At 37.7% G+C, this 23,027-nt stretch overlaps 3 protein-coding genes across 5 annotated transcripts; 1 reads left to right on the forward strand and 2 right to left on the reverse strand.

The window, feature by feature from the left end:
- Nucleotides 1-367: 367 nt before the first annotated feature.
- ing1 (inhibitor of growth family, member 1) lies at nt 368-4,991 on the forward strand. Of its 2 annotated transcripts, none has more exons than XM_077727941.1 (4): nt 368-558; nt 1,675-1,854; nt 2,538-2,686; nt 3,257-4,991. In XM_077727941.1, exons 2-4 carry the CDS (start codon nt 1,716-1,718, stop codon nt 3,872-3,874), a joined length of 906 nt encoding a protein of 301 aa, XP_077584067.1. In that variant the 5' UTR covers nt 368-558; nt 1,675-1,715; the 3' UTR covers nt 3,875-4,991. The 2 variants fall into 2 exon arrangements, with proteins under 2 accessions (XP_077584067.1, XP_077584066.1); XM_077727940.1 differs by having other exon boundaries at nt 369-579.
- Nucleotides 4,372-7,495, reverse strand: ube2al (ubiquitin conjugating enzyme E2 A, like). The gene is made up of 6 exons (XM_077727943.1): nt 7,326-7,495; nt 6,686-6,766; nt 6,059-6,084; nt 5,887-5,976; nt 5,120-5,208; nt 4,372-4,852 (listed from the first exon to the last, which is right to left on the reverse strand). Exons 1-6 carry the CDS (start codon nt 7,367-7,369, stop codon nt 4,724-4,726), a joined length of 459 nt encoding a protein of 152 aa, XP_077584069.1. The 5' UTR covers nt 7,370-7,495; the 3' UTR covers nt 4,372-4,723.
- A 1,335-nt stretch (nt 7,496-8,830) lies between these two features.
- Nucleotides 8,831-22,580, reverse strand: ankrd10b (ankyrin repeat domain 10b). 2 transcript variants are annotated; one of them, XM_077727613.1, is made up of 6 exons: nt 22,238-22,580; nt 21,311-21,463; nt 19,731-19,822; nt 11,059-11,327; nt 10,599-10,700; nt 8,831-9,218 (listed from the first exon to the last, which is right to left on the reverse strand). In XM_077727613.1, the coding sequence occupies exons 1-6, from the start codon at nt 22,433-22,435 to the stop codon at nt 9,061-9,063; spliced, it is 972 nt and encodes a 323-aa protein (XP_077583739.1). In that variant the 5' UTR covers nt 22,436-22,580; the 3' UTR covers nt 8,831-9,060. The 2 variants fall into 2 exon arrangements, with proteins under 2 accessions (XP_077583739.1, XP_077583738.1); XM_077727612.1 differs by lacking the exon at nt 8,831-9,218 and having other exon boundaries at nt 9,559-10,700; nt 22,238-22,579.
- Nucleotides 22,581-23,027: the final 447 nt, after the last annotated feature.

A 23,027-nucleotide genomic window follows, 5' to 3' on the forward strand; every position in this document is an offset into this window, starting at 1 on the left:
ATATTAACCATTTTTATTCTACTTGATTTAACATAACTCCACACATTAACATTCAACAGTCCATGCGCGTCAACAATTTATTGACCACATTTAATTCTAACACACAATTTGCGTAGAAATATATATATTGTCTTTAGAATGAATGAAAAACGAATTCCATATTGGCCACTAGGTGGCAACCGTACATCATCCTCACGGAAACGCACATTCATTTTTTTAAAACCACCTTTTTGAACCAGTTTTGGCAATATTGTCTAATCAGTTCACTTATTTCATATACTATGATTCCATATTTTTTCATGAATTGGCTGTGTTGAGGAGATTTCATAGTCTATGATTATATATACTGTATTTATGAATTGTTTGTTTTGAAGAGAACAGCGTGTCCACAGTGTGTGACGGCCTGCGCATGCGCGATAGTGAGCTAACGTTTAGCATTAGCTGTCCCCGTTGCCGACTCACAGCACGACCCATGTCGTTTGCATCACGACCATTATTGGATTCGACGCCAAGGACAAATAACTGAGTGGAAAAGTACCACTATATGTACACGAAGAGGTGTGCATGCATTTAATTTACGTAAGTTGACCAGAAATGGGAAGCTTCTGTTTATTTTGCATTTATACACGCGACGAGTTCGGGTAAGCAAAGACTGCTGTTAAGTTAACGTTAATGAGTTTTAAATGATGCTTTCACGACTTTTACAACTTTAAGAATGTATTACGGACACCTTAGTCGCACGGAATTAACATTTTGTCCCGTGGATTTAACATTTGAAGTAGTTTACGTGAACTCAGCGAATGGTGTTTAGTTACTATGACACTAATTACGTACACCTGCGTCTATTGACGTTGTAGTATTTTAACTCAGCCGCCGTAGTCTTACTGAGAGCAAATATTTCTCATTTATATACTTCGATAAACGCAACTCACAAATCGCCAGGAAAGGTGGCATGCTAGGCAAATAGCTTCGCGTTAGGTTCGATTTCCTGGCGGCGTTTTTATTTAAAAAGTAGTTTTGTTCAATCACAGTAGTAGCACCAATACTTGCAAGTGTTTTTACAAGTGCCTTGCATGTAAAGTATGGCGGAAGCAGCATTTTGTCATCGCTTACTGCATCTACGACCACAGTACTATATTGGCAGATGCTCCTTAGCCGTTAACCGGTCCAATAGTCCCATGGGGGTATTTTGCCAGTAAGAATTCTGTGTGGGGTAAATAGTAAGAAACTACGGCTATGGAGCCACTGCCTAAATAATAGTCATTGACACCTTCATATGTTTAGAAGCAATTAGTCTACAATAAGTAACACCTATTGCAGTGGTGGTCCGTGAATTTCCTGGCGACGCCTTCAGCTGTTGGAATCAATCCAACCGTCAAAAACTATTCTATGGCTATAAAACCTCTACTGCAGCTACAGCTGCAACACATGTGGGAGGCGAGGGTTCAGGTCCCAGGGTCGCCAGTCAACAACTGTATGATGTTTTCAGCCTTCGGTTAAAAACAGCAGTATCGAACACCCGTTTATGATCCTTATAAATTAAAAAAAAACAAGCAAATTACCTTTTCAAAAAAATGTACTACTTACCACTTTGTAAGGCTTGTGTACACACTTTACTAAAGCCAGCAAATTTTAGCATGTAGATGACACTTCTTGCCACATTTTTTCTTCCAGGTGCAGCGGTAGCGGTGCATGACCAGAAAAGTGGAGGCACGATGTTGAACGCTACAAATGGTGACCATAACCATGTTGTCGCAAATTACGTGGAAGAGTACTTGGACATGGTGGAGTCACTACCATTTGATATGCAGAGAAGTGTTTCCCTCATGAAGGAAATTGATGCCAGGTATCAAGGTAAAAAAAAAGACATTATTTCAACTGCAAAGTACATAAAGCGTGTTGAAATTTAAATAGTTCTCCTGTTTGACAATCAACTCTATGCAGTGTTAATGTAAATTGTTAAGTACTCGTATATATTCTTGATACAAAAGTATCAGTTTTTTCTTGAATCAAGAATGTAGCACCAATAATTAAAAACTAAGTTTAAGTCACTTAATGAAAAAAGTGCATTGTATGTGGAACATTGATCTCCAGATCATCAAATTTCCACATTACTTGATGTAATCAGATGTCAATAGGCTGGATGACGACAAATTCAAAGTTTATTTAAACAGTAATGTTAGCATCTACATTTTTATGATTGGCAGATCAGAAGCCACCGTAGGGCACATACTGCCATCTAGTGTACAAGAGTCTATAAAGCTCATTCCTCCACCTTAGTTTCCCCCCTCATGCGGTTGAGTGCAGCAGCAAATATTTGACGACAGTCAATGATAATCAATTACTTTGGCAACATATGTAATTATCGATTACCGTTGTCAGGTTTGCCATTAAACATTCCTAAATTCAGGCACAAATAAAGATAAATAAGATTTTTCAATCTTATTTCAGTGCAGAAAACGTCATCTTATATCAGGGCCAATACGGTAACTGACACAGCCTTAGGATACGGCATTGATGATGTGTTTTCTTTGAAGATGTTCTGAAGGAGCTGGAGGATGCGTACGATCACTATTGTAGAGAATCCGACTCAGGCCAAAGACGCAAACTTCACTCTTCAATCCAAAGGGCACTGATTCGCAGTCAGGAGCTTGGAGACGAGAAGATTCAAATTGCTGGACAAATGGTGAGTTTAGATGAAAGAATCTTCATCTTTTATGAAATTGAAAATAATTTTTGGGCGAAAAACGTTAAAAGTGCATCTTATCTGTGTCGGTATTCATTTAGCCAGTCGTGACAACATAAATCAATTTAATTGAACTTGGATTACGATACAGACACTCAAAATTACATTTAATTTAACCTGACACTAAACTTAATTCTAATTTTGTTTCAATTTGTATTACCTTTTCTCTCTAAGGTGGGCCTCTTTTGACTTTCAGGATTTCCTAACTTGGAATGTTTTTTGTATCTCAAGTCAATCATTTGCAGATAAAAAAGATCGTAACCTGAAAATTTCGTACCTAGAGACATTCATAAGTAGAGGGAGGCATGACTGAAAAAAATATGGGACTCAAGCTGGGAAGCAGTGCCCTAGTGCGTCCAAGCACCATTACTACATGACAAGGAACAGCTGCCAATTAGTGGTCTATATCAGTCAGAGTGTAAAGATGGGTTCCATTTTGAATCGATACAAGAATCATGCAATGTTTGCTGAATGGATCACCTTTATTGAGGTACAACCTTACTGTTACAGGTGGAGTTGGTGGAAAATCGAACCCGTCACTTGGACTGGCGCTCAGAACTCCTGGTGTCCTCCAAAGAAAGCTCGGAAAACCACGCCCTGGCACAGACTGCCTTCGTTACGACCGCTACTTCGGCCACGTCGTCATCTTCGTCTGCCGCCACCTCGACCAAAACTAGCCACCTCGACAAAAAGCGTGATGATGCGACGGCGAGTTTGACCAGCGCCGACAAAGCCGGCGGGAAGCGAGCGCGCAGGCAGAAGAACGGTGATGGCTACGGCTACGGTGAAACGGATGGCGGCGAGGACACGGGCGCGACCCGGGAGAAGCGGGCCAAGACGTCGTCCAAGAAGAAGAAGCGATCCAAGGGCAAGTCGGAGGTGTCACCGCCCGATCTGCCCATCGACCCGGACGAGCCCACGTACTGCCTTTGCGAGCAGGTTTCTTACGGCGAGATGATCGGATGCGATAACGACGAGTGTCCCAAAGAGTGGTTCCACTTTTCGTGTGTGGGGCTCCATCACAAACCCAAAGGCAAGTGGTACTGTCCACAGTGCCGCGGGGAGAACGAGAAGACTCTGGACAAAGCGTTGGATAGGGCCAAGAAAGAGCGAGCGTACAACAGGTAGCCACACTCGGTGCAAAGGAACAACATTGTACAATATTACGAGCATCAGTACAACTAGGTGTTTTTGTTTTGTTTTTCTCACCTGTGTTCCAGTTTGGTAAATAGTTATTTTTGTAAGACTGCCTCCCTTTTGAAATGTGCAACTGGCTAAGGTAAGCAGTAGAGATTGTAGTCCAGTTGTTTTAAGACTTACATTTAACTAAATAGTAGAAAGTCTCAAAACCTATGACCATGGATATAAGATTTGTTTTACATTGGTATATGCTTTTCTACTGCCACAAGTAAAAACAATTGCTAATTGAACAACAAGATTCTTGCAGGTCCTTCAAAAGTGCTTCAACAACTGAATGTATAGGATCAGAATTAACCACAGAAGCCAGCAGAGAAGGTCTTGCTGGCCCTGATGGTCTCCCACTGCTAAAATAGCAACCTACAGTAAATTTGCCTACCGGTCTCTTTTTAAGTACAAATGTTGAGAGGAAAAAAAATGACACAAGCTTGTGCAAAATATGTACACATATATTCCAATGCAGGCTTCTTATATACATGAGTACTGGAGAGGGGGGAAGCTAAATATGCATTGCTCATTGTGTCAGGCATGCAAGAAAGCCGTCACGGCACAACAGAGAAGTAGCGTAACATTATCGGGAGTCCTCGGTCGTGGATAAAATTAAACGTGAACCAAACCGGGTCAGATTTGACGCAAAATGCTGCTGAGAAAAAGGGGAAGCAAGGCAGAAAAACGTATTTCTATGAAGAGGTAAAGTGCATAAAATGTCAAGAGTAAAAAACAAAAACAAAAGGTGACAGGAGACGAGGGTTGTGGAAACAAAACGTGCGTTGAAGCAGGTCAGCTGTCTCGCCAGCTTCGTTCTACGATGGCTGACACTCTCTTCTCGTACTCGCGCTTGTTCTCCTGGTACAGCTGCGCTGCCTGGCTGTTGGCCGGGCTGTTGGGGTTGGGCTCGTCCAGCAAAGACTGGGACGCAAATAACAATTCAACTAAGTATTTTAAATGATAAAATTAATTATTTTTACAATTACCACACTGTAACTTTGGCATTATTTCAACATGCGCTACATTACTCAAATAAAAGCAACATTGAATACCTCCCTTATATTTGAACTTTTCTGTTTTCTGTAAATGAACTTATTGGCTGCCATTGATAACAAAAAACGTCCAATGCTCATTTGGACAATTTTTAAGTCTACAACTTCAAGAAACCATTGCAATCTTATTCCTCACCTGGATGGATGTAAGAATTGAAGACACATCATAGGTGGGACTCCATCGATTTTGGAGGATGTCCAAACAAATACTACCATCCGCGTAGACTGTGGAAGAAGGAGAAATCATTGAAACGTCAATTGAAATTGCAATAAAAGTTACATATTAAATCAATGTTGGAAAATTTTTTACTGCTATTATTAATTTTTCTTCTTTGTAACAGGAGTTTGGTTTGGTCTACTCTAGAGTTATGTTCAGCATTAGCTTTAAAGCATTAGCCCTAATTAAATTAAAAATCATATCACCGTATTTCTGTGGTCAATCAGTGTCAAATAAAAACTGAAAAAAGTTCAACTTATGTCGATGTAACGCAACAAAATAGGGAATCTATCAACATATAAAGTAAACTTACGAAATAAGCTCTAGAACCAATTAATTTCGGAAATTGATGTACGGCTGTATTTTATATCTTACAGTGCTTTAAATAATTGAACAGCTTGACGTGATCATTGGGCTACTATAACAGTCATTGATTAAACTCACAACACCTCATTGGTAATGCTGATATAGGAGGTAAAAATAAAGAAAAATGTGTAGAACAGAAAGGAAAACTAACAACTAGTGCAGCCCAAAGTAAAGTAGCAGTAAATGTAATGTGTAACTACATACTCTGCTAGTGAAAAATACATTTTGAATGCAGGTGGTATTCGAAGATATAAGGTGTGGTTGCAATTGTTACAAACGTATGCGTGACAGCCGTTGACCAAGTCGAGCGACATTCTTACCGTTTGGATGAAACATCTTTGACACAAATCGCACTGTAGGAGGTTTGTTGGGATATTCTTCGGTAAACTCCACAATCAGTTTAAATGTACCTAAACCCCAAAAGTGGAACATTAAGTTAGCAAAAGTTTTTTTTTTTTTTATCAGTTATTGGCATCATACTGAAATACGTACCATCTTCAAATGGAGTTCCTTCAGGGCTGAAACAAAAGGAGAAACAATTTAATTACAGTTTATTAATTATACAAGGACATTCTTTACCTCAAAATTGTTTTTCCTCACGCCTTTAAATTTGAAGTAAATATTGTCTGATAATCGGCGGATATTTATTTCACATGTTTTGTTGAATAATCGACTATCAAAACAGTCGTTTCTGTTTCAAGGCACAAAACATGTTTTTTAACAATATTATTTGTCGCTCTGTGAGGATTTTTTAAAAAAATATCTTAATAAAGAATACCCTTCTTTTATTTTTTATCATTTATTAAATAAACAAAGATGTGAAAAAGCTATTCGTATTTGATGGTTGTTGTTTTTTTATTTTAAAAGGGAAAATACTGTAAATGTTCGTTTTCTTCCCTTATAAAGAAATGTCAATTTTGAAAAAACAAAAAAGGTGGGTAGTAAATAGTCTCATTTTTTTAATCATTTCATATTTTTTCATTGTATTTAAGTGGATACACATGATTAATTTACTTCTATCAGCCACCCAAAATGATATGGTAGGGCTTATGAATTGTCTTGAAGAACCACGAACTACAAAAATGAAGTCACAGTTGTCTTCAGTAGATGACAACTTACCCAAAAATGACTGCGTTCCACACCATGATGTTGTTCTCAGAAGGGGCTCCACTGACACCAGCTGGGGGGTCCTCTTGTAGACTAATACCATAAAAACAAACACATAATGAACTTACTTTTTTTCAGGGGCGGATGGAAAACACTTATTTGGTATTATTGCTAGGGCCACTTTATATGATGACCACTGAGTGATGAGTAGCTAACATTTTAAATGATGTAACATTAAAATAAAAGTAAGATGATCAACATACGCGGACATTATGTTCCCTGACAACTTTCACTATTGGGATCTTGTTTACTTACGAGGAAAATATTTAAAAAGGCCAAAGGGTCAAACGCACACCAAACTATGAAAAGGGGTATAAAAACTAGATTTTTTTTATTTACACGATCAACACTCAAGTCAAACAATTGCTTTCACCTGGCTAAATATTAGCTAGTTTTAAACTTGAGTAGACATTGCTAAACATTAACGCGTAGATTCCAGCCTCTAAAAACACGCGTGTTGTTTTTTTTCCACATACACATTATGTTCCATAGCTTTCGCGATATTTAAAAGAACCAGGTGCTCCGAGTTTCGGTCTTAGCTTAGCCGATTTTTGGCAAATGCTTACAGGGTTCACGCAAACAAACAACTCACCGTTTAAAGTCTCTCATAAGTCTCCTTCTAGCCGGTGTGGACATGGTCCAACTTTGTCAGATTAAATCTTAGTATTAATGATGTTTTTGTTAATTAATGCCGCTGTTTATGTGATAACATCCTAGTTCGGACGCTCTCTCTTGGTAATCCGGTCTGTTTAGCCCTTCCCCTTTTGCAAGGGAGATACTATCTTTGCATAGAGAGGGGGGACAAAACTAAATAACACTTATCCAATAGAATCATAGTACAATCAAATTCAATAAACTTAGATGTTTCTTGTACAAATGTCAGCCCCGTTAAACTTATAATTTCGTCATTGAAGGGTAACCATTATCTTAAACAGCAGGGATGAGTATTTTCCCCTAGTTTTATTTTGTACTCCCCTATTTTGGTGAATGTTTTCGTCTGACTGGGCGCGGCCTAATCACGTGGCGTTTTGCAGGGTTGTGTTAGTGAAGGTCGGGCCTGCTCCTGACAGGTGACCGGGATCTGAACGCCAGCTCAGCGGGGGCAGGACACGTGAGCACGGGGTGTGCCAGTCTGCCCTAACCGCTCTATTTAAAGATACGTACAGTAAAACTGAGCTTCCATGAAACCAACTTCCCAAAAACTAGCAGCAACATGAACAAATAGACTACTTAAAAATTCCATTTCATATTCATTACAGTCAATAGATTTTAGTTTAAAAAATATGTTGGTATTATAATTAGCTGTTTAGGGCCACACGTACATTTGATAAAATATTTTTGAGTGATGTGATAATTTCCCCACTAATTTAAACTGATATGATAATGATACACATTGCTGACAAAGTATATTTGATTTTTTGGAGTTTTTGTTCTGTGTACAATTAAAGGTTGATTATAAATTATTTAATTTGCTGTCAATTATTTAGCAGTTGGGCTTTAAAGGAGTAAGAAAAGGAAAAAATTGCTATCACATTAATACAAAAAAAAGGGGAAAATTAAGCATATGTAAAAGTTTTTTTTAAAAATTCGCTCTAATTGATAGTATCATGGACAAATGAGCATTGAGTCTACATTCTTTTTTAAATGAAATAAACACGAATAGTAACATGAGTTTTTATAGTTAACATCGACAATTAGAATATATTTGATGAACACAAAAGTGTCGCTGCACTATAATCGTTGCACTGATTAGAGAAAATCAAAAGTTAAACTGTTAAGACTTTGTAAAAACATGAATTTTAACTAGGATGGTAATTGTAAATATTAGTTACTATATTTAAAAAGCTGTGTAGTTGAATAAGGCCAGTCAGTTCTAGTTGAGGCCAACATTTATGTAAACATATTGGTCAGAAAACAGGATTCATTATTAGAAATTGTAAGAACATAACTATTTCAAGCAACATTTCAGAATTTTTTTGCTGAAATTAGCTATTATATGGCGAAAACGTATAACCCAATTTGTGCAGTTTGATGACTGACAGCTTTCCTCAAAACTTTCCAAAAAATAATGCCTAAGATCCAAAAAAGTGAATCATATTTTTACATTGGCAGTGCTTTAATAAAATTGCTGACTTAATGCGATTTAAAGAAAACATTCATGTTAACAACTCAAACTCAAAAAAAAAAAAAGACTACAAGCGTACAAAATTAATACAAAACAGCCAGACTGGGCCTGCCCTTGACAATTGGAAACATTTCCTGGAACTTGCGTCTCAACACTCAATAGCTTGTAAGGCAAATAAAAAAAAATCTGAAGTCATCTAACTTTAGGCTCCGTGGTAGAGGAGCATGGTGCTGAAGAGGGTGTGGTCGTAAAACTGCTCCGCTTTAACCGACCTCTGGTGCTCCACTTGGCTGATCTCAGGCAAGCCCCTGGAGAGAAGCTGCGCTTGACATTGACCAAGTGGGGAAATGCCCACTGACACTGGGAGGGAGAAGACAAACAGTCAAATGCATGTGCACGCATCGGCAGGAATTTGGATGTGCCGTCCGTAAAGTGTCAGAGCCTCTTGAAATCAAAGAAGGCAAATAGGTCACGACCTCATTTGTGTGTTCTGGAAGAGGTGAACTAGTTTTCAAGATGTCACTTTGGGATAAGGTTTCATTTTTTGCAATATTGATCTCCCAGGACATGATTTGAGCACTACATTATTCAACGCATCCACTGCTATCCCATCAATGGTAGACATTTATGTTAAATATATGTATATTTAAATATATATTTATATAAAATGTTTTATCAATAAATGCCATAACACATACTCTGGGGTGAATACATATATTTGGGCTCGTAGTATTACAGGGTGATACGTATTGAGATCAACAAATTTAGTCCGTATATATTTTTGCATTAAAATTGACATTTTTAGTTAAAATAAAAACAAATAACTGTCAAATTAGTCGATCCACAAAATGCCCCATATCACCCAGCACTAACTGGCAGTGAATGGTTTAAAAAAAAAAAAGCAAAGAAAAACAGTGTATAAAATAGCTCAACATTTAATGACATGGCATCATTAATAACAAGGTTACACCCGCTCAGCAGTGCACACTAACTTTCATATGCCAACAGAAACCCTATACTATGCAATTTCAATACAAGGGGATAAAAAGCACATTTGTTTCAGTAAAAGCTCAAGTAATAAGGCTTTTTCTTTTTAAATCTTGAGTGGCAGACCAATTACAAAATGACTTAGGCACTCAACCACGTCTACCAATTTTTATGTTGTTTGACATGGACATTCTACACCATTTATTGGTTAGCCGCCATTTACATTTCACTTCTGACAATGTTTTTTCTTTAAATGTTACACAACTTATTTACGGCAAAAAACGCCAAATCTATTTTGACCGCAAAGGGCTCAACACATTTGGACATCTATCGCTGTCAATGCCATTGAAACATGACCATTCAAATACAAATATCCTATAAAATTGTGCAAAGTATGTCCTTTTTTTTAAACAATAGTTTTGATAGGAATCTGCTATATAAGAGTAAAACAGCTTACACACAGCTTCCTAATATTAGCATTTATGCATGTTGAATGCTAAGCATTAACCCAGAAATGGACAATAGCTAAATATATACAAGACAAATAAAACACCCACGCACTTGTCTACAAATACGCATAAGAGTTAGTGCAACGACAAGGTGTTTGCATTGAAGTCACATTGAAGACCTCCAGCCCTTTAGAAGCAGAGTGGGACACACTACGCCCCCCCTGGTCCTCCCACTGATCCAAGGGCACAGACCCGTTAGTTGGCGCCACCCCATTCAGCCCCAATGCAAATGGTCCCGGCCCACCTGAGGTCATGGTCGACGCCAACTCCATGTTTTCCGCCGGTAGGTCTCCAGCACCAAACTGTAGCTCGTTACCGTTTTGTGTTTCCACTGGCATAACCAGACCTTAAATTAAAAAAAAAAAAAAATAATGAAAAAGGACAAGCTGTTGTGAATTATATGGTCACAAAATTGATGAGAATAAACAATTATTGTTTCAATTTACAATCATAAAATTGGCAAGATCAAACCTTTGTAGTAGTAATCTACATTTAAATTGGACCTCATGACACAAGGGTAGACCTGCTAAAAAATTTAACTGAATCAATGGTGCCCTCTAGCGGCCGGTGCTAATGACGCAACTTTTGTTTCCTAGTCTGTGGCAGTCGTCAATAAAAATGGGAAGGCTCTGGCAGCAATCGTTCAAGCAATCAGATTGCAACGTCTATATTCTCTTTTAAATTAGGCTGTGATTCACACCCACCATTTGGTCTGGCCTTTTTCACCGGGTTGACCTCATGCTCATCCAACGATCTCTTTCTGTTAGGTATACCCTTGAAGAAGCCACGATTCTGGATAGCGGGGTTATCGTGGTGGTCCCCATTGCGAGCGGATACGTTGAGGACTGCACCGTTATGGAACTGAGCCAAGTTTTGTTGGAAGTTCTGGGCATTGGAGAGAAGCTCAGCACACTCCTGGAAGCCCTGCGCGTGGGCCAGGTCAGCGGCGGTCAACCCGCTGGCATTCCTCACACTGCACAACGGGAAAAGTCAAGTGTCAGCGCGACTTCCGACGCGTTCGCACGTACACAAATCCAAAAAAAACATGACGCTCACTCAGACACACAGACGCACTTATTCATCCAACACTCCCACATACACGCACATGTGTAATGAGGAAATCAATTTGCCTTTGTCATCATAATCAGAGATGATGATGATGATGGATCCCTTTCGGATCACTTGCATCATCTTTTGGGTAAAACAAAGTTTCCAAATATTCTCAAAAATATCAAACCTGCTGGCAAAGAGACGAGATTAAAACAATGCCAAATTTAAGTATAGCTGAGATGAGCATTTCCATTTTTCAGGGGCATCTGGAGCAATCCGACTAAAGACTCAAGACAATAGAAGTTCTTGAAATGAAAGACGACATGAAAAATGGACAAGATCTCCAAACCCCAATATGTACATGGATTCAAGATTAAAAAAAGAGCTTAGATGAGAAAAGTGGCCCAAAATATTCCTGGACTAGCAACGGATGCTAAAAATGTCAAGTGGTGCGGTCAAAGCCGACACAAGGTAGCGAATCTCTTCAAGAAAAAATCCAAAATCAAGATGAAGCAAGTAGTTTTCTGAATAAGTGTGTTAAAGATAACTGGGAAATTCAAGTATCTTCGACAAGTCCTGAAAAAAATTGGACTTTCAAGATCTTCTCTGAAGACTGACATGTGTTCGCAATTGTGTTAATCTTGCCTCTTTGCAACAGACTTTCATCATGCCAGAAAATGAGCAAACAGTGCTCGGACTGGATCACTGTTATTGTGGAATCGATGTGCCTTGACAGTAAAACCGTTATTTATTATAATTCCAAAATTATTTAGGGCTAATAGTGAAAAATATTGCAGAGCTCACAATTGACAGATAAAAAAAATACTGCTAAAATACGGATCATTTCAGGATTTGGTTGATGAATGGAATTGTCCGTTTACAAAACAATATCAGACTTGTTCTTGACAGCATAAAGCGGTTCTGAGAGCCAACAGAGAGCTCTTTGTTAACTAAATAGTTTCTGGAAAAGCGCCATGAATGGCAGAAATTGCTGTGAAAGGGCCATTTCATGGAGGAATTATATCAGCCCACTGAATAGCTTTTACTTCTGTTAATGTACATTTAAAAACAACTTTAGTGCGACCTATAGTTTTACTGTTAGCAAGTGACATCAACTTCCACAATGTAACAGCGTCCAGTCATTTCAATCAAATTGTGTGATAAAAAAAAAAAAAACTTCTGAAAATAGTGTGCACGTGGGGTAATTTAACATTTGTCAAAATTCACACAATAACTTGAACATCAACTCTCCTCCCCCCATTTGAATTAACGCTTCCAGCTTATTTCTCAAATCAGACAATTTGCACAATTGTGGTCGGGGAAATGTACTCGTCTCATGCCAAGGAATACAAATCATAATTTAAAAGCTGATATATTTCAAGTTGAAATACTTGCTATGATGTAAGCACAAACATTCTGTTCTCAGGCTAAACACAAGCAGCGTGACCTTAAACACACCACTGAGATCACCGTATAAGGAATCGGTTCGTTTCATAGCTTTTACATTGGATTCACAGATTTAAAGCCAGGGGGCAAAAAAACTATCACCGGCTGAAAATGTGTCTGTGATGACTACAAGTTAGTGTGACACCCACAAGGATGTCGGGGTGCTTTATTATTACTTTATGCCAAGTGTATGTCAATATCATTACAATGTATGATGTATTTTGGGAAATAAAGTGAAACACTAGCTAAAAAAAATGAATGAATGATTATAGTTAGTGTCTTTAAAAGCATTTGAATTATAAGTATAGGCGCTGGCTCAAAAAGCCAGACCAACCTCAATCAAAATCAATATTCCTTTAGTGAGACGTGACACATCAAGTATCCATTTTGTGTTTTTATCAAGGAAGCGTTAATTCTTTTGAATTGCCTGGTATGCTTTGCTTTCAGTCCTAACGTATGTGTCTTCGCTAACTATTCATCTAACCTCCGAAAGGCAGCCTATTGTCATGCTAGTGCTTTGACATGGGACTCACGTGATTAAACCTGTCCATATAAAGGGCTCCTAATGGTTAGTTGACAAAAATAAACATTCAATCAATAGAAATAGGCTAAAAAAATTCAAGACAAAAGCTAGATAAAAGAACAATCATGGGTAATAAGCAAAGCATGCAGGTGTAAAAATTTCACTTGTGATTCATTGACATGAAAACCTAGCATTAAAACCAATCACCGCAAGAAATACCTCAACAGTTTGCCAGTGTGTAGATAGGAAGCGATAGTGAGAACACTCAATGCCACAACAGTGCGGCGGCTATCCCAGGGAACGGGGCAGACTCAGCGTCAGTGTCTATTCTCCCCATTTCTAGGATTACTTGAAAAAACCAAGTCATGTCCAACTCAATGGCTGCAAAACAATTAAGACGTACGGTTCTGTTTTAGCAGGTGAGCAAACTTTTTTTCTCTTTTTTCTTGGCACTTATTGTCACTTTCAGCAAGGACAAAAGAGTATTGTATCAGGTTAATAGTGTGACATCACAGAATGAAGACATTTCTTGGCATGACCTTCAAATATTGAACAGTGACATAACAATGAAGAAATAAAAACCATTGCACAAGATGATAGTTACCATTACAGTTCAAATGTGACTTCATGGTGCTAAGCAATGCTAACGGACGCGAATCGCTCAGCTCTTGGTTTCAATATATCGTCACGCCTTCCTGCCTCCTGCTAGCTAACTACTACTTTCCCACTTACTGAGGCTCATGACAAATTCAATTAAAACGGCAAGAGTATAAATATTGGTATTATGAAATAATAGCAGACACCTCCAAATGTTAGGCATGTTCGGGTTTTCCCAAACAACAACGCATGTAAGGATCAATTACATTAAATAAGTTTAAATTGCGTCATCTTTTGAGTAAAATTTGCGACTTACTACTTTTTAGCAAGACACATTTGGGCATGTGGTCTTTCAAAGTGTAACATATTGCCAAAGAGGGTTTTTCACCCATTCCTGTTTATAGTAGTACTATTAACTGAATATGTATTTGTTCATTGGTAAGTTTGCAAGCACCAAGCATGCAGCAGTGGAAGAAATGCTGTAATCAAGTTGAGGTGATCTTTTTTCAGATGTTGAGATTATTCCTTCACTTGTCTAATTGTTCCTGTCGTCAATTCATGCCCTCAAGACGAAGATTCAGGTGTTGGATCATAAGAAGAAAGTAGTGCAGTGTAAGACAGTCCTAAAAACCAAGACCTTTAAATCCAATCTATTCACAAATGCCTACAATATAATTCTACAAGACGAGGGTGTGGACTGTGGATGGTAAATGTTCCTACTTTTTTTCCCCTACTTCTTTGGGTCATCTTCCCATCAATGTTTAAAAAAAATGGAAAGTGAAATATAGAATTCTTGAATAGATGATTGGACTAAACTTCTTGGCTTTTCAGTGTACAGCCGTCCCTCCCTTCTTTACAGCCCAAAGTTTGCGCCCTTACTGCATCATGATATTTTCCAAAAGTACCTACTAAAAAAAAAAAATCAGGTCCAGTGAAAAAAAAATCTAAATTTGCATTGAAACATCCAAGCACCGTAGCCACAGACCAAAGAAGAAGAGGAAACGGCCACCGGCCCAAGGAAGAATGCCATCAATGGCATGAAGGAAAAAGACCATCATTTCAGGCTGGAAAAAAATTGTGGCCGTAAAAAAATAATCCATGATTATGGGGGATTTATGCCTGTGTAGGTTCATCACTCAGCCTTAGATAAGGCTATGAAGCTGGCTGGGCATTAGGCAGACATGGCGATGGAGTCGTGCTTGAGAGCCAATCAACCCCAACCTCAACTGGTGAGAATCTTGTCAAAATGATGAAATTGAGGAGCGAAGAAGTACAGGCAGAAGAGAACAATGACGATGAGGATGAAGAATGTGGTCTTACTTTGAGCAATCGGTAAGAGATCTTCAACATGGCACGCAGATTGCAACAAAGGGTCCCAGAGATTGATGACAACATGGTCAGAGCCATTGTACTTAGCAATCTTTTTGATGGTGTCATGTCCTTGTACAAAAACAGCAGAAGCACCTGCTGCCTCTTAAATCTGACAATAACCTGTGCAGTAAATTGTAATTTTCATCATCATTGCACTGCACAGGTCTCATCTTTTTTTTTTTTTTTTTTTTTTAATTAAATTTAAGCGATGAAAAGCTATTGCCATTTTTAGTAGAGTACTTTAAGTATTTTCACATTTATAATATATAGATTATATTGAAATATTAATATATAACAGTATTTACATATACATATAACTAACATTTGATTCTATTTCAATTATTCTGGTAATGTCTGCTCTATATTATGTGCAAAATTTGAAGGGAGACTGTAATACATCAAATAAGCATTATAATTACATATTTACCTTTTAAGTGGATATAATGATATTGTTTGACAAGGAATGTCAGTTGTTGTGGCTATGAACACAAATAATTTGTCTCATCTGTTTTAATATCTTATTTGAAATAAAATCTTGCTTTGTCATGAGCCCCATTCCCACTGCCCTTGTTTTCATTACATTCCCTATTAAACGAGCCTAACATTTCCCTACTAGTTCATTTATTAACGTGAGATAGAAGACTGAAGACACAATCTGTGATCTAAAGGGGAAAAAACAACATCATTTTCATCACTAGATACATTTACTCATCATATAATGACCAAATGCACATAGAAAAAAAGGACATTGATTCATTTTGGGCATGCTAATACCAACTAGCGCTTTTCTGTGCCATAAAAGGCTAAATTTCAAGGCTTACTTAAAACTACCATAAGCTATACATTTCCCTGTTTAACAGTAATGGTTCTACTAAATCTGAAATGTCAGGAAAATACTTATTTTAGATTATTTTACTAGAGTGCCTGCTGTCTTGGCCTCTCTAGCAGTTTGCTGCACGCACACCAAAACACCAAAATAAGTAAATAAATGTAATTCATTCAATTTGTTTTTGTTGTTGCTGCTACCATCATAAGTGAGCCTGTTCTATTTTATAAAGAGTTCAAGATGGCGGCGCGCTCGGGCGCAGCGGCTCATTGCTCTCCAGTTCGTTGGTTGAAAGGCAAGACACCCAATTTCACAACTTACTACGGACTGACTGTCGATATCCCTAAGAACATCCGGAGACCTCCAGGATCTCCGAGGATATCCAACCCCCCCAAAGTACGCCGTAGACGGCGAAGAGAAAGGAGGCAGGGGAGCGGATGTCGGGCGGCCATTGCGGTTGGGCTACGACAACAACCACTCTGAGCCCCGCTTCCTAGCCCGATCCATTGCCCACAATTTTTGGCGTGGATCTGCCTTCTACAGGCGAACTGAGGGAGGGTAAGTAAGAAGACAGTGAGAGGTAAGTGATACATTTTATTCTTGTTAGCATCGGTGAGGCAACAAGAGGTGATGCGATGTTTCCATCGTGGCGGAGTGCTAACAAGTCTGAATATGTCAGTTAAGGGGTCTTGCCTGGGATGGCGGACCAGTGGAGAAGCACTATACAATTTCGTCATACGCAGCTGAGGGTATGATGACTACTAGGCTTTTTGTCAAGTAAATGATGACGACAATGCCTATGTCTGATGTTTTTTTTTTTTTTTTTTATTTTTTTTTTTTTTTCTAGAAACACCCCTGAAAGCCAAAGCCACTACCTTACTCCACCATGTTTCACATATGAACTTAAATGTTTTGGATCATTAGCTGATCTTTTCTTTCTCAAGAATTTGGTCTGGTAGAAGTTGATCCTCATCATCAGTCTATGACACTGTTCCAAAACTTTCATAGATGATCTTTTTACTCCTTTTAAAAACCCAATGTGGGCTTCTGATTCTTTTTTGCTGAGGAGTGGTTTGGATCTAGTGGTATGGCCCCTCTCTAGAAGTCTTGTTCGAACAGTGACACTTATACTCAGGGCCTTTGAAGGTTGGCACCAAAAGTCAATGACCTATTTTGGGGGTTTCTTCACAGCTCTATGTTCCCATTATTGACCTGGGCCGACTTGTTCAATTCTTTTTGCTCAGTATATCAGCAGTTTCTCTGCTATGCCCCGTGTTTGTGCCATAGCTCTGATTGATGTTTCCCTTTCTCTCAGTTTCAGATAGATGGTTTGCTTTTCTTTCGTAGACAGCTCTCTGGCCCTCGTGTTTACTTTTTAAAGGCGAAACCCAGAGCCATAAACAAGGACTGTTTAATGTGTGCAATTTATCTAAGAGGCAACACCCAGCAGTCTCATGTTCCAATAAATCTACTCCCTTAAAAAGTGTAAAAAGTGGGTGGCTTCAAAGAAAAGGTCAATTTTGCCAATTTGTTTAACACATCATGAGACAATCACAAAATAAAAGTTGGAATTCTAAACCTTTGTGTCATATTCAGATTTTTATCTGAAACCCAAATGACTTCAGCAAACAACAAAAACAAAATAACTGAACTTGCTGTTGCAATATTTTTGGAGAGGACTGTGTAGATTAAACTGCCAGTTATATTATGGATCTGTATGAGTTTGCATTGTTTGCGTGTGACTGTTTTTTGGAATTTTATTCTTCTGTTACCAATTTACCAATTCTGTGAGGTTGAGGAGTAAATATTGGAGATTTGAAATGTTTTAAAGACATTTAGAATATTTATTTTGTATTTCTCTAAAACGCATGTGTATATGTATATTTATGTATTGTGTATTGTTCAGATATTAGATATTAATCAGTATATTTTATAGAATTTAATTATGATTCACTGATCAATTTAAAAAAAAAGGCAAATTTCGCCAAAAAAGAAAAGGATCAATTGAAACTACTCCTAATTGCAGGGCATTTTTATATTTATTTCTATTCTTTACTGTAATAAGGCCTATAAAATACATTTAATTTTATGCATTATGACTGATAGTAGGATAATTTGCCATTTATGAATATATTCATGCTTTTTATGTTATCTGTTTAACTACTACCCTTAACGCATTGCATTCACATAGTTCTATACAATGTAATGCAATTTTGCTAGTAAAAACAAGTCTTCACACCATAGATCAATGTGCATTTGGTCATCTGGTAAAAACTAACACATACATAAAAAGTAAATAAAAACACTAACAAATATCATGCAAAACGGCCTACAAAGTTAATTTTACTGACATTTTCATCAAGCTGTCCTTGTGTTGTATTTATTGTAAACGACCAAAAGAAGGTTTGACTCTACAATTAGGATCAATTATTGATCAACCTTTATAGCTAATGACCTTGTGCTATAAATGAAAAGGCTCAAATATTTCATCCAGACACAAGGGGCAACTTGATGAGAATTGTCACGATTAAAAAAAATAAAAAATAAAAAAATGACAGTCTCAAAGATGAACAAAATAAAACACCTTTTCAAGGGCACGCCACCAAATTGAACTTATGACGATTAAGAATAATAATACTTTTAAGAAGCAATTTTAAAAATCTTGACTTAGTTTTATTAAATTTCTATTAACATTAGCAGTTTTGTCAGTGAAGCTCGAAGAACCTTTAAAGTGTTTTATTGCTTTTAATGCAAGTATGTATCCTAATGATTTTATGCAAGCGAACATTCATCTTTCATACAAGAGCTTACTTCACATCGTTGACTATTCGAATAGACTAACATACTAACAGGGCAATCTGGATAATAAAAGACTTAAATAACCATAACACTTAATCTCGAGTTTCCCTCAAACTTTCTTTACTGTTAGCAATAAAAATATCTGCTTTGAAAACATCAAAATTTGATTGAGTGTAATTTTATTCACGTTTATAAACTGAAATGTTCAATTAGCCTAGAACAGGACCTAAATTACAAATGTACAAAATCAATAACATATGAAATTGAACAAATATAAAATTATTCAACAATGCAAGGAATGGTTAAAAGTAGCTATCCTGAAAGTGTGCGCACCTCAGTAGTAGGAGTAATTATTTTTTAAGCGTACAAGATGTAAACTTCTAGTCTATGAATATTTCTGATGCGTTTGCGTGAGAATATCATTTGTTTAAGGAGTAGCACTGCAATGTTTTACCATTAGCATATCAACAGCATTTTCGAAAATATATTAGCATTAAAATACAGACTAGTGTATTTTGTATTAATGCACAGTATGGTCCATTTTATATTTTATTACATACTATTCTTAAACGCGTACAACCAAATGGTTCTGTGACAGTCTCATGTTATCAATTTTAATTAAAAGCTGTGTTTTGTTCCAGTCTTGGATGTATTGTTGTTAAAACCTTTTGATGGCGGGCCCTTACAAGTGTGTCACACCCGAGTTGGAGAAGTAGAGAGAGGGGAAAATAAGATGAGCTCACAACATTGAGCACAAGACTTACTCAGCTTTTGCTCCCTGCATCAAGAGAGCGTTGATGCACTCCAGACTGCCTGCACGTGCAGCCTTGTGGATGGGCGTCTCGCCCACATAGTCCTGAGAGATAACAGACCAGTACAAAGTTAAACATAGAAAGACATGTTTGCACAAGATACAGCATGATCGACTTTTGCTCCTTTGCCCAAATGAAGAATAAAACGCAGACTCCCTGGTATTCATTTTGCAATGCTATATGTAGATACAATGAAATACAAAACTACAAAAACATTTCTATGTACAATGTGTGAGTAATGAGGGTGGAAGTCTGCAGGCGATGCATAAACTTTTCACCCAGACTTAAACACCGCCCTCCTGTCGCAAATGATTAATAAAAATCTTGTTACGAGCAGGCCAAAAGAAGAAAAAAAGGGGGAGGGGACAGAGTCATATTACAAACCAGTCTATGCTAAAACCTCTTAACTGGTTCAACTTTGCTGCAGAGAGGAAATAAGAAATCATACACGCTATTTTGTTAGCACGGAAAAAGCAGATTAGGGCCAGTTATTAGAAATAAAAGGTCTTCGAACAGTATGTCATGATGACATCAGCTTTTATGTCATTCTGACCTACTAATCTGATTTCACCAAGAAGAGTAGTGGAGCATAGAACATAATCCTGCCTTCTGACAGCAGTTACAAAAAGGCAAAAATAGTGACTCCATTTTGAAATAAGACCGAATACATCCATTTATTGGCTGCCACTGGTTTCACTAGTCACCCAATCAATTTTGACCGGCAATGCCAAATAAACAAAGCCCTGGCAGTCAAAAATGACTGAAAATCTAGTGCTGACAATGGCACTGAGGGATAAATATTCACACCCAGTCCGGAAATTTTATTCAAATTAGACATCTTTCTTTGTCAATGAGTTAATGAACAACTATTTTGTTAGTCCATTAATTACTAGGTGTTGCGGACTTGAAATTGTTTAAATGTTTTTTGAACCTCCCAAAAGGATATTTTTTTAAATCTATGTTTAGATTAATTTTTATTGGAAAAAATGTAAAGAACATTTTAAAAATGTATCTGCTTTATGTTTAATTTTCTATTTTAAACAAGGGGAAACTAAACATTATCTAATTTTTCTTTGTAATTATTCAACATTTCTTTTGATTATGAATTGCTTAAGGAAAAATGTTGAAAGGGGAATATTTTCATATTTTTGGCCGAGATGAAAGCAAATTATCTCTATAAAAGGGAAAAAAATTGAATATTTGGGATTTTCTAATAACTACTTTTGCTGTGGAAAACAAATGTTCAGCACATAAATCATCTGGAAGTAATCAAAGTATACAAATATTCATTATTTGTATCCCAGACTAAACAGAAAGTGGCCAAGGCAGTCGGCTGGGCTAGTGATCATATTAGTATGATCCTCCTTGAAGGGATAAGCCTGAGCTCTCTACAACACGTCAGCACGTTGCTGATTTCACAAGCTAGCAAGCCAGCCACAACTAAACAAAACATTGGTTTCCAGGTCATAACCAGCCACGGTTTTAGAATTTCTGACTCCGGTTGAATGAGTTTTACTGCGTGAATGTCGCACCTGTCTATTAATGTCTGCGCCGGCTTGTAGGAGCCATAACAAGCACTGGGGATGGCCTCCAAACGCTGAAATGTGAGTGGGCGTCTGGGCAAACTTGGAGGTCATAATGTTGACGCCGCAGCCCACTTGAACCAGATGCATTACGCACTCCAGCTGGGAAGACACAGAGGAAAAGTGGCATCATTCATTTGTGCTATGAGCTCGATAGAAAAGGACAAAGTGAACACACTCCATTCAATACAATATAAAAATAATTCATGTTTTTTTGCAATTGGTAGATACATAGGCTCATATATGTATTTCTAACTCATGTTATTTGGTATTTTATTATTTTTGGCGTTCCATTTTACTAGGGAAAATGCATTGTAAGCTAAATTGATGTCATTTGAATGTATGTGGTATTGAAAATGGTTTCATGTGTTCGGGAAATTTCAGTAATTTTAATTCTAGTTGTAGCAACAAACGTTGTGTTGTGGAGGCACACGGATATCAGACGCGGTTGTTTATTTGTTTAAGGTTTCTTCATTTGAATCACTTCCTAAACCAGTAGAGCCGGATTAATTGTAACATTTAAATGTGTGACATTTATTAGTTTACTTTTATGAGGACATCTTTGCAGACACATTAACGTTTCGCTGAGAATCTTAAATCATTTTGGATAGATTATAACACATAATAGATGTAGGTCTCGCTCCAGTTAATCTTGCAGGTACCGAAAAGACATGTAAAAAGACTGCAAAAATAAAGTATTGGCGTCTTTAAGAAACATGATTCATTGACTCCATTTTCTGCTCCTTGTTAATTATGGCGGATGCAACTGCCCATTTGGAGCTAACATGAGGAAATGGCTGAAACAGATTAAGCGTTTTCGCATTTTAGACGCCATGCTCTTTCCACAATGAAAGTAAAATAATATAGTCACGTCACCTTTCCAAAATGAGCTGCCCAGTGTATGGGCGTCCAACCGTAGAAGGTGTCCTCCACGGTGAGATCCGCCGGGTTCGCGGTGGTCTGGAGGAAGGAGCACAAGGCGCCGACGTCTCCGTCCCTGCACGCCCGGTGGAGAGGGAAACGGTTGTTTAACACCTCCTCGCTGGAGAAACCTGATTCGTACCCTAACGACATGGCGTAGAAAACGGATAAATGTACAAAAAGGCCAAATGGAGGAGTAAATAGAATACGGTGAACGTTGGTCCCACGCCGCCCCGGTTCGTCTGGCGTGTCTTTCTGCCTGACAACACTGTTCTCATAGCCAGGGTTGCCAGATCGGGAAAAGCAGTCACCAATCAACACCTAACGTAAAATCCGCCCATTTCACGAAATTACAACCCCCCCCAATAAAAGATAAAACGTTTCCTTTTTATAACTGCGTCTATGTCTTAGTATAATTGTCAACGATTGTGGACACAATTGTAATGGTTTTTTTTTTTTTTTTTTGCCAAAAGCAACATAGAAGAGGAAATTCTTCTACGAGCTATTGTGTTACTTTCAATAAATAAACTAATTCCTAATTGTCCCAAATGAAATGAAAATCAATACGGTGCATCTGACGCATTTCAATTTAATGTAAATTTAGGATTGATTTTGTTGAGTTTAACTGTGTAATTTTCCACCAGAGGTGCATTTCACATTTTCAAACACAGTGAGGCGCTAAAATACAGGATATGTTTATAACACCAAGGAAGCTACTGCTGTGAGAAAGCAATGCAGCTGAACT

This window comes from Stigmatopora nigra, chromosome 11, assembly GCF_051989575.1.
Source record: "Stigmatopora nigra isolate UIUO_SnigA chromosome 11, RoL_Snig_1.1, whole genome shotgun sequence".
Classification (NCBI taxonomy): domain Eukaryota; kingdom Metazoa; phylum Chordata; class Actinopteri; order Syngnathiformes; family Syngnathidae; genus Stigmatopora; species Stigmatopora nigra.